This window comes from Neolamprologus multifasciatus, chromosome 23 (assembly GCF_963576455.1).
Source record: "Neolamprologus multifasciatus chromosome 23, fNeoMul1.2, whole genome shotgun sequence".
Classification (NCBI taxonomy): domain Eukaryota; kingdom Metazoa; phylum Chordata; class Actinopteri; order Cichliformes; family Cichlidae; genus Neolamprologus; species Neolamprologus multifasciatus.
In genome coordinates, this window is record NC_140460.1 from 13,239,950 (window position 1) to 13,254,177 (window position 14,228).

The 14,228-nt window shown below is 39.1% G+C and overlaps 1 protein-coding gene across 1 annotated transcript in view; it reads left to right on the top strand.

Moving 5' to 3' along the window:
* The first annotated feature begins 7,291 nt into the window (after positions 1–7,291).
* The window catches only part of tmem131 (transmembrane protein 131), a 34,358-nt gene continuing 27,421 nt past the window's right edge, over positions 7,292–14,228 (top strand). The window contains 3 exon segments of the mRNA XM_085150153.1: positions 7,292–7,602; positions 12,941–13,002; positions 13,129–13,169. Of these exon segments, the coding sequence (XP_085006279.1) occupies positions 7,434–7,602; positions 12,941–13,002; positions 13,129–13,169 (272 nt within the window). The 5' untranslated portion in view covers positions 7,292–7,433.

Below are 14,228 nucleotides of genomic sequence, written 5' to 3' on the forward strand. Positions count from 1 at the left end.
TGCAGCCTGTTCATCAGTTGCTGGAGATAAGTACTTTCACTTGTCTGTATTTCATACCAAACAGAGGAGATGATTTATCCTCCTCCAAGCACTTAGCCTACACAGAGTTTCTATGACAACCTGAAGGAAACCTGTGTGGGCCTTTAGGGCTGCATTAATAAGTACAGCTGCACATTGCTGTGGAAATGCAGATTAACAGAATTCAGAGGCAGCACAGAGACCTTCCTGACCCTCTGACCTTCTCTCGGGAGACTTTCAGTTGTAAATAGTAATTCTAAGAGGTAATGCAAAAGAAAAATAGTATGGAGAGGGCATCATGCCTTTACATTTTCTAAAATGTGCTGATCCTCTTTGAAGCTCTCTGATCACCAAATCACACCAACAGTCAACTCAAGTGGCTTTATATTGTAAAGGAAAGAACCCCAGAGAAGCCCAGAAGAGAAACCACTTGGCGACAGTGGGAAGGAAAAATTTCTTTTAACAGGAAGAAGCCTCCAGCAGAACCAGGCTCAAGGAGGGACAGCAATCTCCTACAACCAGTTGGAAAACAGGGCAAAAGACCAAATGTGAAAGAAAGCCTGAGATTAATAATAACTAGCATACTAAATAAGTAGTAGTAATAATAATAAAAAGAAGAAAAAGAAAAAGAAGAAACTTAAGAACAGGAATCAGCAACATGAATGTGGTTCTCTGGGTGTTTGCTTCTGACACTTGCTGGCACCAGTGAATCGAGACCCCAGCTGGAAAACGGCCGTTAACTGCTGGTGATAGGTTAAAGATGCTGTTTTATAATCCACTCATAATCAGTTATTTTACCTGTGCCCTAATCAGCTGCTGTTTATTCAGTTTGCACTCGCAATCAGTGGACCACACAAGTGTTTGTGTACGTGATTCACATCAAAATCACAAGAGAATTTCATTCATTGAGCTCCTTGACAACACTGATTTCACAAACAGAGAATGAAGACTTCGGTCTAAAAATCTAAAGAATGTTTTGCAATCATGTCAACATGAACTGGAATGTCACAGGAATGAATGCATCCTGAACAGGAAGGCTGGAGGGTGTTTGAGGGAAAGGGAAGGCACTTCATGATGTGGCTTTTGCTGTAAGTGCATGAGTGTACGTGCCTTAATTACAACAGTGTGCCATGTTCCAGTGGCTGCTTCCAGCAAGATAACAGACCGTGTCACAAAACTCAAGTATTATAAAACTGATATCTTAAGCTAGTTTCTTGACAATAAGTTCACTGTGCTCAAATCTCCTCCACACGCATCAGCACCTTACTCCTTACACCTTACCAACTAAGCACCTTACTCTGCTAAGCTAGGCTAGTAAGGTTTTAGAATGAAAACTTTATCTAGTGTTTGTAATTTTACACATAGTGCTTTAGGTTTATGTATGCAGTGGAAATACTGTGCAAAAAGCCACTAAACCTTAAAGAGGCTCAGAATGTCATTTGCCTTTAAAATGAAGTGCTTGTCTTTTTCACATCTTATTTTAATCATATTTATGCAGATTTAGCCTAAAAGCTTTTACTCTTCCCTGCTCATCTTAAATTTTTGTTTACAGTCTTTCTGTAGGGAAAATAAGGGTGATGACATGATTTCAGGACCCTGTTTACTCTCATAGTGTGAGCAGCTCATGGAGCTGTGGGTATTACATGTCTGCCCTCTGTTGGAGGCTTGTGAGATTAAACACACTCGTTTGATGATTACATTAGATTAGATTATATAAAACTTTATTAATCGGTCAGGTGGGTTCCAGGTGGGGAAATTCAGTTTCCAGTAGCATAACACCAATGGAAGTTGCATGTTACAGAGTTGGAATACCAAATAAAAGGGAATGAAAGAGTGCGAATATAAGCATAAATGTAGCATATATACATATTTTCAGGTAGGCGTGTCTCTCTCTTCCACATTAAGCTTGCCAGGTGTATTTATGGAAACGCCTGCAGTTACTGCATGTATGCAGTTCACATAATTTGGATAGTTTCCCTTTTCTGTTGCTTTCTAAAAATTCTAGTTGTGCATGTGAGGCACTGGGAGAGGATCTAAAAAATTAGCAGGTTTACTTAATGGTAACTGCACTAGTTATTTCCAGTCCAGCTGTATTTCACATAATGCCGCGTAAACTTTGCATAAGAATGTTTTGATACATCAGAAATCTAACACTTGGACTGCAAATAGCCCAAAACATTAATACATGCATAAGTACATGCAGCCATGGATGCATGACTTATGCTGTGAGTTGTGAGGTATTGTTACAGTCAGAACAAAGCGAAGGAAATATGAGTTACTTGCCAATAAATCTTCCAAATATTTACATTGTTGCTTCAGGTTTTCCGATAGCAGGTCCTGCAGGTTTCTCTGAGCTAAAACATTCAAAGCATCAAAATAGGACAGACCCAAACAAAGCCACGCCATTTTTGTGTCACACTAAATATCTAAGGCACTCCAACAAGGCAGATGTGACCAATCAGATCTAAAATGAACAGATTTTTCTTTAGGATATGCTTCACAGAAACCTGAAGGTACACATTCCTGCATATATGAAAAGGCATTGCCTTATGAAACACAGCATTTCAATATTGGAGCTCTATAGAAGGAAGTTGTGACAGTGTTTTTCCCCATGTGTCAGCCCTGCTGCAAAGAATACCTCCAGAAGAGTTTCATCCGTCAAATCATGGCCACTAACAAGAACGTAACTGAATCAGCACAGCCAAAATGCTCTAACTCTATGAAATTAAACTACCCAGAAGCTGATTAAATAATAAATTACCTAATAGTTCATACTTTTATGATAAATAATCCTCGAAAAATCACTAATACCAGCTTCTGTGCCTGAAAAAAAGGACGTTTTTGGTAACTTTTGCATGCATGCATGAATGTGTGTCCCCAGTCTGTCTTTAAACACGATAGCTCGAAACATTTTAAATGAATTCTGACTTGTAGGAGTGCAGAGTAGGGTTATGTTAAAAGTTCATTAACATTTGGCTTACATCCACCCAGGTCTTTAGGGTCTGAGAAAAAGCCTTATAACTTTGATGATTCTTACTTGTAATAATAATGGATTGCATTTATATAGCGCTTTTCGGGACCCCTCAAAGCGCTTTACAATGCCACTATTCATTCACTCTCACATTCATACACTGGTGAAGGCAAGCTACAGTTGTAGCCACAGCTGCCCTGGGGCAGACTGACAGAAGCGAGGCTGCCATATTGTGCCATCGGCCCCTCTGGCCATCACCAATAGGCGGCAGGTGAAGTGTCTTGCCCAAGGACACAACGACCAAGACTGTCCGAGCCGGGGCTCAAACCCGCAACCTTCCGATTACAAGACGAACACCCAACTCTTCAGCCATGATCACCCCAGTGTGATGAGTATTGTCAACATTTAGAGTATCATGTTACATTTGACCTCTGACCTGTCTTTTAAGGTCAGCAGACTGGTATTAAGGTCAAAGTGATATTTAAAGCTATATAGAACTACTTAAAACTGTTTCTTACTGCCATATTTGTACTGACCACATTTAACAAGTTGATTCCGAAACATGTTAAATTTTTAAAGAAAGTATTGTGAAGAGAGAGCGAATGAGCTGCCTAGTTAGTTAGAAACATACTGTAGTATAACTTATATTATAAGCTCAAGCTTTTCATGTCAAGTTATTTATAAATCAGCACCTACTATCCATTACCTACTCCTACATAATGTTTGCATAGTCAAAGTTAATGTCAGTGTTGCTACCCTTATCTGACATTTACTGAACTACAAACTTGTAAAAGTATGTTTAAAAAGGCAGAAGAAAATGAAATTAATATACAAAATGCAATACAGTTACCTTACAAGTAAATATTGCCCAGAGACTGAGCTGCCTGGGACAGACGTTCATTGCTTTAAAACGGGATGATGTATCTAAAGCCTGGGTGATTCCATGACTCCATACAATTTTACCTCTGGATGTGTTAAAGACATGACATGGGCAAAGTTGCTTTAAAGCCCCTGAAGATCAAGGATAACAGTTTGAAACATCATGCACTCATAAAAAAAATATTTATATATATTGTAAATGTGGCAGACTGTTGCATCATTCACTGGTTGGAGGTTTGCTTTTGTTTTGTTTTTTTAACTCGGTTGATGTTTTTGTTGCGATTTCATTATCTTTCCTGTAATGCTGACCTTCAGTTTTTGGTTTTTGGTTTGTGTTATCTCTCTCACGGTGATATTTCTCTGTCCTCTCTCTATCGACAATGTATGAAAGCTGGAATATACAAGCCAAGGCAGAAGGAGGACTCAACTAAGCAGCAGTCTTTTGTTATTCAAATGTTGTTTCAGTTCTGTAAGATGAACCAACTTTCTGCGCTTCTCTGTTTCAGTGTGATTGAAATAGGTGACATATTGTCACATTGCACTCTGCTGTGAATTGAATTCAGAGTGACCCTAAATAGAAAAAATGTCATCAGCACTGTTAGATCTGAAATCAGAGATCACAGTTAAGCTGTTAAAAATATTTTGTATTACAAATGTGCCAAATGACTCTTTACTGACATCACATTAAAGGATTGCGGTGTAGGGATAAAAGGAATTTCCTGCAGAAGGCTAAATCAAGCTTAAGATGAGTTGGCAAGAAGTCCACGGTGTGCAATCTAGGAAATGAGAGAGGAGGTATCTGTTAGTGTTGCTCTCTATCCTTTGGTTGTTTTACTTTGAAGGTCAGACTTCTGTTGTGTCCTTTTTCAGTTTTACTTTTTTCCTCTCTTGAGTAATCAGTCCACTGTGTATATATAGTCCCGTGTTCCACTTTGGAATTTTTTTATTTTTATTTTTTTGTGGCTTTTTATTTTTATTGTTTTGGATTGCTGTTTTTGGATTTGATTATCAGATACTAAATTGCATCGTTCCTAGGAATATTCTGTTTCAGGCATCTGACATTTGGATCGGCACACATCACATGGTGACACGTGTAGATGGTTATTTGTCAGTGACACAGCACTATTACCTCAATACAGATGTCAGCTGCTCTGTTTCACTAACAATGGAACTGATCTCCTTTAGTGACTTGTAGTTCTAGTTCAGATATTACAGAAATGCCTGGAAAACATGGAGACGTTCCTCTTTTATGTTTCACAAGCAAGTAAAACATCTAATGCATCATAACTTCTTTATTCATCATTGAGACATGCTTCTAGAACCTCACATTTATATTAAAAAATGAACAAATTGTAGACACACTGTTGATTACTTTATTGAATTTTTTTTTACCAGGTTTAAAAATATACAAAGACTGCTTGATAATAAATCAAATAAACCTATACAAACACTAACTAACTTAAAAAATCTGTGTGTCACAGATTTGTGCATCATATCAATACTTGATGCTACATATAGTGTGAATGAGTAATACAGTTTATCCCCTGGGTAAAATTACTGACGATAACAAGAAGCTTTGCAACCAGCAGTAAATCACCAACCTTTGTCCTCGTAATGAAACAAGTCCAATCTTTGTGTTATCTTACTATAGGTTTTGCAGATAGTCACTGTCCTGTAAAAGCTCTAGCGCTGCTTTTTTCAGTACAAGAGACTCTCTTATTCAGTCAAGGTTCCAAGGAACATTTGTTTACACCCATAGACAAGGCGTGAAGTGAAAGTAAACACTGATCCATGGACATCAGAGGGTTAAAGAGCACCAAGCAGAGCAGGTTGTGTCAGCAGCAGCAGTCTTCAGGCTCCACAACCTTGTGTTATCTCCATTTTTACCTCTAAAAGATTCACTGTGCACCTGTCAGCACTTGTCTGGATTTATCTCTTTCAATCAGTAACCTCTGTACTCCATAGTTACATTTATCTATAGGCAATGTTTTTTCTATATAAGTAAATTCTGTGAAGCCAGTATTTGGAGGATGTTCACTGCTGCTTTTCTGCTTTATTGAAAATGTTTGGACCAAAGGAAGATCACAGCACATGTACGAGCATAGTTCAGTGTGTACACACTGGTGTTGTTTGTCACATCGGTTGAGGTGTTTCGCTTTAAACAAAAATAGTAAAGCTCAGGAATTACTTGCCTTAGAAATAATTCCTTGATGTAAATGGCAAAGAATTAGGGGAGATGTCATTTGTCTAAAACACTTGTCTGACACAAGTGACTTTGGTCATTTGTAGCACTGAAAGAATAATAATTCTGTAATGCAAACATTACAGCTTAGGAACACATTTTATTACTGCACCCAAGTCAGAGATGCAAACTGGAACCATTTAATAGAGAAACCCCAGAAGCCAGAGTAACTAAGGTATTATTTTCACCTTTATACATCACATTATATTCTTGTTCCTCTTGCAGAGAGATCGTATGCTGTGCATGTTGAAGGACTCCTGCTAAGGACAATCCGTGTCCACAGTCCATGTCTACAAGCAAGAGCTGAAAAATTTTAGCACCCAGTTTTCTTTTTATAATTTAAATGATTACAGCACATAAACGGCAATTAAAAGTCTCTTTTTTTCCAATAAACTTAATTTCAAGTGGTTAAGAAAGATCAAAGGAAAACCTCAGAATCATACGTTTTTAACAAAGAGGACAAAAATGCAGGAGAATGACAGAAAGTCGACTTAAACACACACAGGACTGACAGCGTTTACTATTATTACTATTTTCATTTCCTTTGTAAACACAAGAATAATTGAATTTTTATTTACATTTACAAAAAAAAGTTGAAGGACTATATGCAGCAACCTCATTTTCAACTACAGTCCATCCATCCTTTTCCACTTATCTGGGTCTAGGTCTAAGCGGACACTGAGGGATTCTCAAGCAGCTGACAGCATGTTCTGGAGGAGCATTGTCTTTGCTTTGAGCACTTCTGTCTCACCCTATATATAAAGACCAAAATTCAAGACAGTTTTCTATTAGAAATATATATTCTGCACAAACAATATGTAAAATATGACCAAAGTGAGAAGAATGAGAGCTGTGGTGGTGCTCAGGTCAGCATTGGTCCTTTCTTTGTGGAGTTTGCATGTTATGTTCTGATTGAGGCAGTTAAAGTGGCTAACCTGTCTAGTATGAATGAATGAATGAATCAATAAAGCTTTAAAGTATATATTCCAAAAATGACAGATTCTGTTACCAAATATTCCTCGTTTTTCAATTTAAGTGTAGTTAGTTTTATAAGTTTACGGTGTCATTCTGTTCTAGCGTTTAATTTGTGTTGTCTGAAAGGTCTCCGCTGGGCTTTGATCCTGTTATTGATCCCGGTGATAAGGTTGTTTAATGACCGCTTGCTGTCCGTGGCTGCCGGTGACGCGTCACATGGAGCGGAAGAGGAAGCGGGAGCAGAGAGAGGCCGACGTCCTGTTGGTAGTTAGCCGCCGCCGCTGCTCTCGGGAGTTTTTTTTTTCTTCACGGCTATGATTGACAGAGGCAGCAGAGGTTTACACGGGCATGTCCGCACACTTGCTCGTTTGTTATCGTAACAGAAAGACGTGCAGCATGGCGACTGAAGCCGGAGCCCAGAGCTGTCGCCAGAGGAGGAAACGGAGAGCTGCCTGCGTGGGGCTCCTGAGGATCTTATTTATTGCTTTTATTCACACGACGCGGGCGAATAAACAAGGTTTGGAACTTAGCTTTAGCAGGAGCTAACTTCCGCAGACATCTCACCAAGTGTGTGCTGTGGTTAGCGCTACCTTTGCGGGCCAACTTTACACCAGCTCGGTGCTAACAGCGACCCAGCAGTGCTGAATTATTATTAAACGCTAACAGGGAGCAGGCTGTGTTTAAACTGACAAAGAACTGCCGTTAGTTAGCCAAATGTATTTGGCCTTACTCTGGACCTTAGCTTCGTCTGTAGCATGTTGTCATGTTGTCATCCTTTCCTTATATGGCTTAGTTGGGCTAATAATTTACCTGTGAGATATGACAGGGTTTACAGCCTCGGCTAGCCCGAGAGCTGGCTCAGAGGAGCCTCTGGGTGAGCTTGAAGCACAGACAGAGGGGAGTTGTAGGGGACAAGCTGCCCAGCAGTACTTCCTCATACCGGGCTCAGTGAGGAAAAGCCTCGACTGTTTGTTTGATTGGGCTCCAGCCGCTTGTTATCGATCTTCTGATCGTGTCAGGTCACTGTGACTGGCACACAGCTGTCATCCAGGGCCAAGGTGGTCCGAGCCAGCCCCGAAACGTGCCTGTGAATTAGTCCACATGAACCTGGACCTCACAAGAAGTGCACTCAGGTGATTGCGTTACTTGTTGAGCAACTCTCAGAGCAGAGGTGTCAGACTCACAGTGGTTCATGGACCAAGCAAGAAAAAAACATTGCGTAATGTTAATATTCAGGCTTTATGAAAAACATTCCCCGAGCCCAAACGAAAGACACCACTTATTTTAAAAACTGGCAGATACTTGTTATATTATTATTTTTGTAGTTCATGGATGATGTATTGGGTGTAAAAGGCACACAGGGACAGTTGAGCTTTGTATCTCTGTCCAAATTCACGAGTCTCCTCTGTATATTACAGTATATTACACTCTTTATAATAAATAATACAAGTACTTAACGTCTTTGTAATTCAACTCAGCTCGTCTAGGTCGAGAAATCTAGAAATACTAAAAGTTTTCCCGTGTGAAACATTTTACAGATAATTTGTGTTGCTGTTTTGCTTATTCAATGACTTCACTGCAGTTTTCACACTCGGCACTGGATTTAGGCTCGCCCTTTAACAACATTATTTTGGTTAAAATGATTCAGAATCACAGTACTGCATTAGATTAACAAATATAATCCACAATTTTTAAGTTGATATTGTGATTTTGATTTGTGACAACAATCTCTGGGGAATAATGGATTTGTTCACCCTAAAAATTTTAAAAGTTGTAGTTCAGCTAAAATGAATTTCTATAAAAACCAAAGCGTGTGAAGTTAATTAAAAATAGGGGCTTTTAATTAACTAACACTTAATTATTTTTTGCTGCCTGAAAATAATGCCTCACACTCCAGTAATGCACTTGAATGAATTCACGAGTTATTTAGCAACTCTTAGAGTCTGACTTCATCTTGTCATGCTTTTTACCAACAGTGCAAATTGAGTCAGCTGATTAAATTTAGGCTGTTCGCATATCAGAGGTTCACTACAACATTATTGTGGTCAAACTGACTCACAATCACAATTTTTTTAAATTGGAGTAAGCCTGCTCGATCGTGACAATATTATAATCTCAATTTCGGTAGATATTGTAATCGAATTTTTTTTTCATTATGATTATTCATTAACTTGATAAGTATCATGCAAGTTTTTACCGAGTATTTCCTCAAACTTTAAACATAATTCAACAGAAGAAGAGGAAAAACGGAGGGTGGCGATGGGCTCAGGGTCATCCAGCTGGGAGTTAGATCCTGTACGGGATTTGAAGACTACAAGTGATCCAGAGATAAAGGCGACCATTTCATTAATCCTCACAGAGGAAATGTTGAGTTTTACTTCCTCTGCATCGACCTTGTTGACTGAACGCTCTCTTTTATTCAGCTAAACTCAACAGTGAGTTTGCATTTTTAGGGAGGGGGAAAAGGGTGTGATTTGATTTATAACAGGAGCAAAAGTGAGAGCGTTGCATCAAAAACAAAACTTCACAATGTAATAATTTTACCCTTTGTTTAGTATTCATGATTATTTAGCATCATCTTTTAGGACAGTTAAGCTCTGGATAGGTTTATAATGGTCCTTCCCCAGGGTCATCCACAGAAACCTTTGAGTTTTACCTACCTTTAGATCATTTTTTGTTTGTTCCACAGACAAAGTGGCAGTGAAATTTTTCTTTCTGATTCAAACGCCCGGTGTAGATCTAGGATTATGATTTTTAAGGATAATGTTTTGCATGACAGATCAGTAGAGACAGGAAAGCAGGGAGAGTAGTGGGTAATGCCATGCAGGGACTTTAACTCTGGGGTAAACTTGAACCCCGGCCCTTGCAATAGCTTCTGGAAAATGAGTCACCTGCTCAATCAGGTGAGCTACAGTGTGACCTTGAGGAATGATTTTCTTTCTTCTGGAATAATGTTGGCATCTCCAAACCAAAGATAGAAATGCATTTTGTTGAAAAGTTTGAGTAACTGCTGTCTTTACTCCAGTTTTTTTTTTTCATACTTTGTACAACATCCATGAGGCTGAATAGGCTGTTTTGGTGTGGATGGATCTAATCCTAACCCTTTGTTCACCTTAGCTGGAGCTGAACTAAACAGCAGCGAGTTTGAGCTCCTAGGGCGAGAGAAACGGACACGATTGAATAACAGCACAAGAAAAACAACGAGAGCTTTGTAGCTAAAGTTAAACGCTAAGAAGTTATCTTTCTATCGTGACTGTTTTAGGTAAGAAAGTTGAGAGAGGAAAAAAAAAATACTCGACAGCTGCTCGCTTTCATGTTCTCTTATCATACTGATCTACTCGATTCAGACATTGATCGTTCTGTAATCTGGAGGTGTTGAGGCAGTGGCTATGACAGACACGTTAGTGTCACTGTGCAGCAAATAAGACAGAATTTGCATGTAGATTTACATAAATAGCTTAGAAGTGTTGTAGTTTTTATTTTTATTTTTTAAAGACTGGCGTCCTCTACGTGGAAACATTATCAGCATGTCTGCCTGCAAAGTACTTTTCACTCTCGTACCAGTTTCACTGCTTGTTTCTCCGGGTGTCCATTCTGAGACGATTTCAAGATCTCCTGACAAACTCGTAAGCTCAGGACGCCGAGAGCTAAAGCGGTGGAGTTTCATGTAAAAATCTGATGCCATGGAGTTTTGCATCTCTACCAATGCCACATCATCCTTGTGGACCACAGACTGGTGACACTGTATAATGAAACACCCACAGAGGTGTTGCCGGTGCTATTCCTGCCAGTCAAATGGCGACATCCACCCCTTTTTCAAGCCACTGTAAAGACATATAATTTTAACAGACAGTGAGCACGGCATACTGAGCTGAGGTTGGTTTTACTCTGCTGTAGAGATGGGATTGAGCTTAACATTTTTTATTTAGGACTTAAAGGATGCAGGACATCTGAGTGATTCGGTTTAATTTTGTGCAGACGTGTATTCAGAGCTTGAGACTTTCATTATTTGTTAGCTTTTTTTCGTGATGTACAGCAGGAAGTATAGCTTTTTCACACCTCTGCTCAGCCTGATGTTGGCTCTGTCTCATCAGCTCAATGAAGTTGTGAAATGTTTCTTAACTGCTTAGATCCCCCGATTCTGCTCAGATATTCGAATTTAAAACATACATTGTAGCTTGCAGGGTGTTATTAAATGTAGCAGTTAGTTTAACGTAACAATTACGCTTGCCGACAGTGAGCTGTGAACACAGAAAAAGGTCGATCTTGTAGCACAACTTGTGAGATCTGTTAAGTTTAAGGCAAAATTTAAAGCTCTGCAGATGGAAGGGACATCCGGCCTTTTAAAACCATGTCGATAATGGTGGTTGCTGAGGATTCACTTCACTTAACCCCACCCTGGCATTTATATAACACCCTGAAACAGACGTGCAGAGTTGCTCTGTGTTCACAGCAGTGATTGAGACCTGGGTTATGCTCAGGTTTTGCTCCCGCAGTTGTGTCTGTTTGCGTATGTATTTTTTTTCAATGCTTTACAGAGAGCCTTTGGAGAAAAATGCTCTGGTGTAGTCCTCCAAAATCCCAACTACATATCGCTCAATGTGTGTGGCGCTGCGCATCGTTCATATGCTGATTGGTTGATGAATGTGCCAGATCAGAGACAAGACTAACAGTGAAGTTCACCAGAGTGGGAGAAGCACAGAAAAAAAAAACGTTAAAGAAAACAAAAACAAATCTGGTGGCTGCAGTGGACATGGCATTATTTTTAACGCTCAGCTCTTTAGCTCTTTGAATGTTAGAACTTCGCTCTCTCCGTGGCTGGCTAACACAACTGGAACACATTGGTTGTACCACATACTTTGGCACTGCCCCCCGGTACACCCCACTTCCCGAGACTGTTGGTGGCAAAACCTGTACACCTAACTCAAACTAAACTTAAACACAAAAAAAAGTGTGAAAGAATGTTTTAGTTAATGAAATCTGAATGAAAATTGGAGTTGAGAATCAAACTAAGAAAGTAAAATAAGATAGCTGGGTTTATTGGGTTGGTCAGGTAAATCCAGTATTGAAGCACATTTTAGCTGGAGACTGGGGTGAGGCTGTTCCCTCTCTACACTCTTAATTCAGATGTTTTGTATTTTTTGATTTGTTTTGTTTCCTTTTCTACATTTTTTTATATACTTAATGAAAGTTTTCAAATTTCAGAGCTGAAAAACACATTTAAGTTAAAAAACTGCAACCAGATCACTTTCACACCCACTCAAAAATCCGGTTTTGATCTGATCTCTTAGCTAATGAATGAGCTGCTTTTCTACTATGGTATATTTGAGATCAGGCTCATCACCTAGCCGGGATTCCTTCTGGTGAAAGTAGCTTTGGATTAGATCCTTCTTTCACCGCACGTGAAGCAGAAAAGGAGCACAGATCTGAAGGCTGAACTTTCTCTTGTCTCTAGTTCAGTACACAAGATTAAAGTTCATACAGGAAGTTTATCTTATTATCTAGTGGTAATATTATCTACAGCAGGGAAGGACTGACTGACTTGTTTATGGGGAGCCACTATCAGAAAGGTTTATTTAATGATATTGTGAACTTAGTTTTTATTTTGTTAAATTCGACAGCAATTGGCAGCTGCTGCCATCTCCAGTCCATAAATCAGTCTGTACCTTTTCAGGGATTTCAAAAAGGCGCTTTGCCATGCAAATGAAGCGTTAGTTGGTTTTGGTAACCCAATCAGCAGCTCACACACATCAGTATGCTATGATTTTATTTATTGAACATTTACCCCTTTTAGCTTTGTTTTATGTAGTGTAAAAATGTGTTTCTCTCTGATCTTCCTATTTTTCTCTTTGCAGCATTCATTCAGTCAGACACAATACTAGAAGTTCTACATTTTGGCGAGGGCAACCTTTTACAGGTAAGGCCATTAAAATGGTATTGTAACAGACCTTCACATAGCAAGAAGAGGCTAAACTACCAAATTAATCCCCTGGTTTTTGATATTGTGATTAATTCTTACTGTATGTTTGTGTTGTGCTTGCAGGGAGAGTCTGACATCGATTTTAGTTTATATCATCAACAAAGGTATGAGAAATCCTCCCTTTTTTATACTAGCATGAATTCAATAAAATGTTGTAGTTGTATATTTAAACTGTGTGCTTCTACATTAACTTGCCTGGACAACAAGCAAACGCAAAGTGTATTGTGTTAAAGCAAAACAAGTTTTACTGCTTCAATGCGGCTGCTGTGACAGCATGTTAAGATCATTTAGGGGGTAAAATTATACAAAAAAATGAGATTGTGGTTAAAAAGGGCAAATTTATTTTCCTGCTTGAAAGCATTTCTGTCTTATAAATTTGCCATTTTTTGTCTTCTTTCTTAAGATTAAAGTCATATATTTACTCTAAATAAACTAGGAAAATGTTCTGTTATTTCTATTTCCTTCTTTTTTGAGAGAATTCCGATTTTATTTTTCATGCATTCCTTCAGTGGCTCTATTGTGTCATGTAGTAAAGTCATTTACCAACCAGCGATGAAGTGTAAGCATCATCACAAGCTGATGGAGTTGACCACACCTTGAAGTGATGCAGATAATGTTTTTTTTTTTTTTTTTTGCGTGTGATGATCCACAAATATCTGTGCCGTTGATCATCAAAGGAACCTCTCTGTCTGTGTCACCCTGAGTGCTTTTCTGGCCACATGTTCTAGGATGAGTCGAGTCTAGCAGAGCAAACCACAGTGGCATTGGTTTCCTAGCCTGCAGCAGCTGTTAGAAGCAGGCAGGATTCTTTCATGCAGTCGAATGTGACTGAAGTGTTTTTTGTTTTTTTTGAGGAAGTTATTATTTGCTTCAGGCTCTTTTTATCCCAGCTTTGGCACAACAACAGGCAGAAGTGCTCAAACAAGTAAGGACTATTTTCATTACAGGAAGTGTGTAAAAAGTCAGTTGGTTGCATCATGTTCCTGTATAGCGGTTCTGAAGCGTCACAGAGGGCTCGCATACCTTTCAGATGGATGTTTTATCAGGGTCCAGCATACAGCTCAGACAGCATGTAAACCATAAAAAGGTTATCTTTAGGGGCATGGCGTGACCACTCCCTAGACAGTTATGTTTGAGGTCAGAGTGCGTGTGTTCCAGTCCTT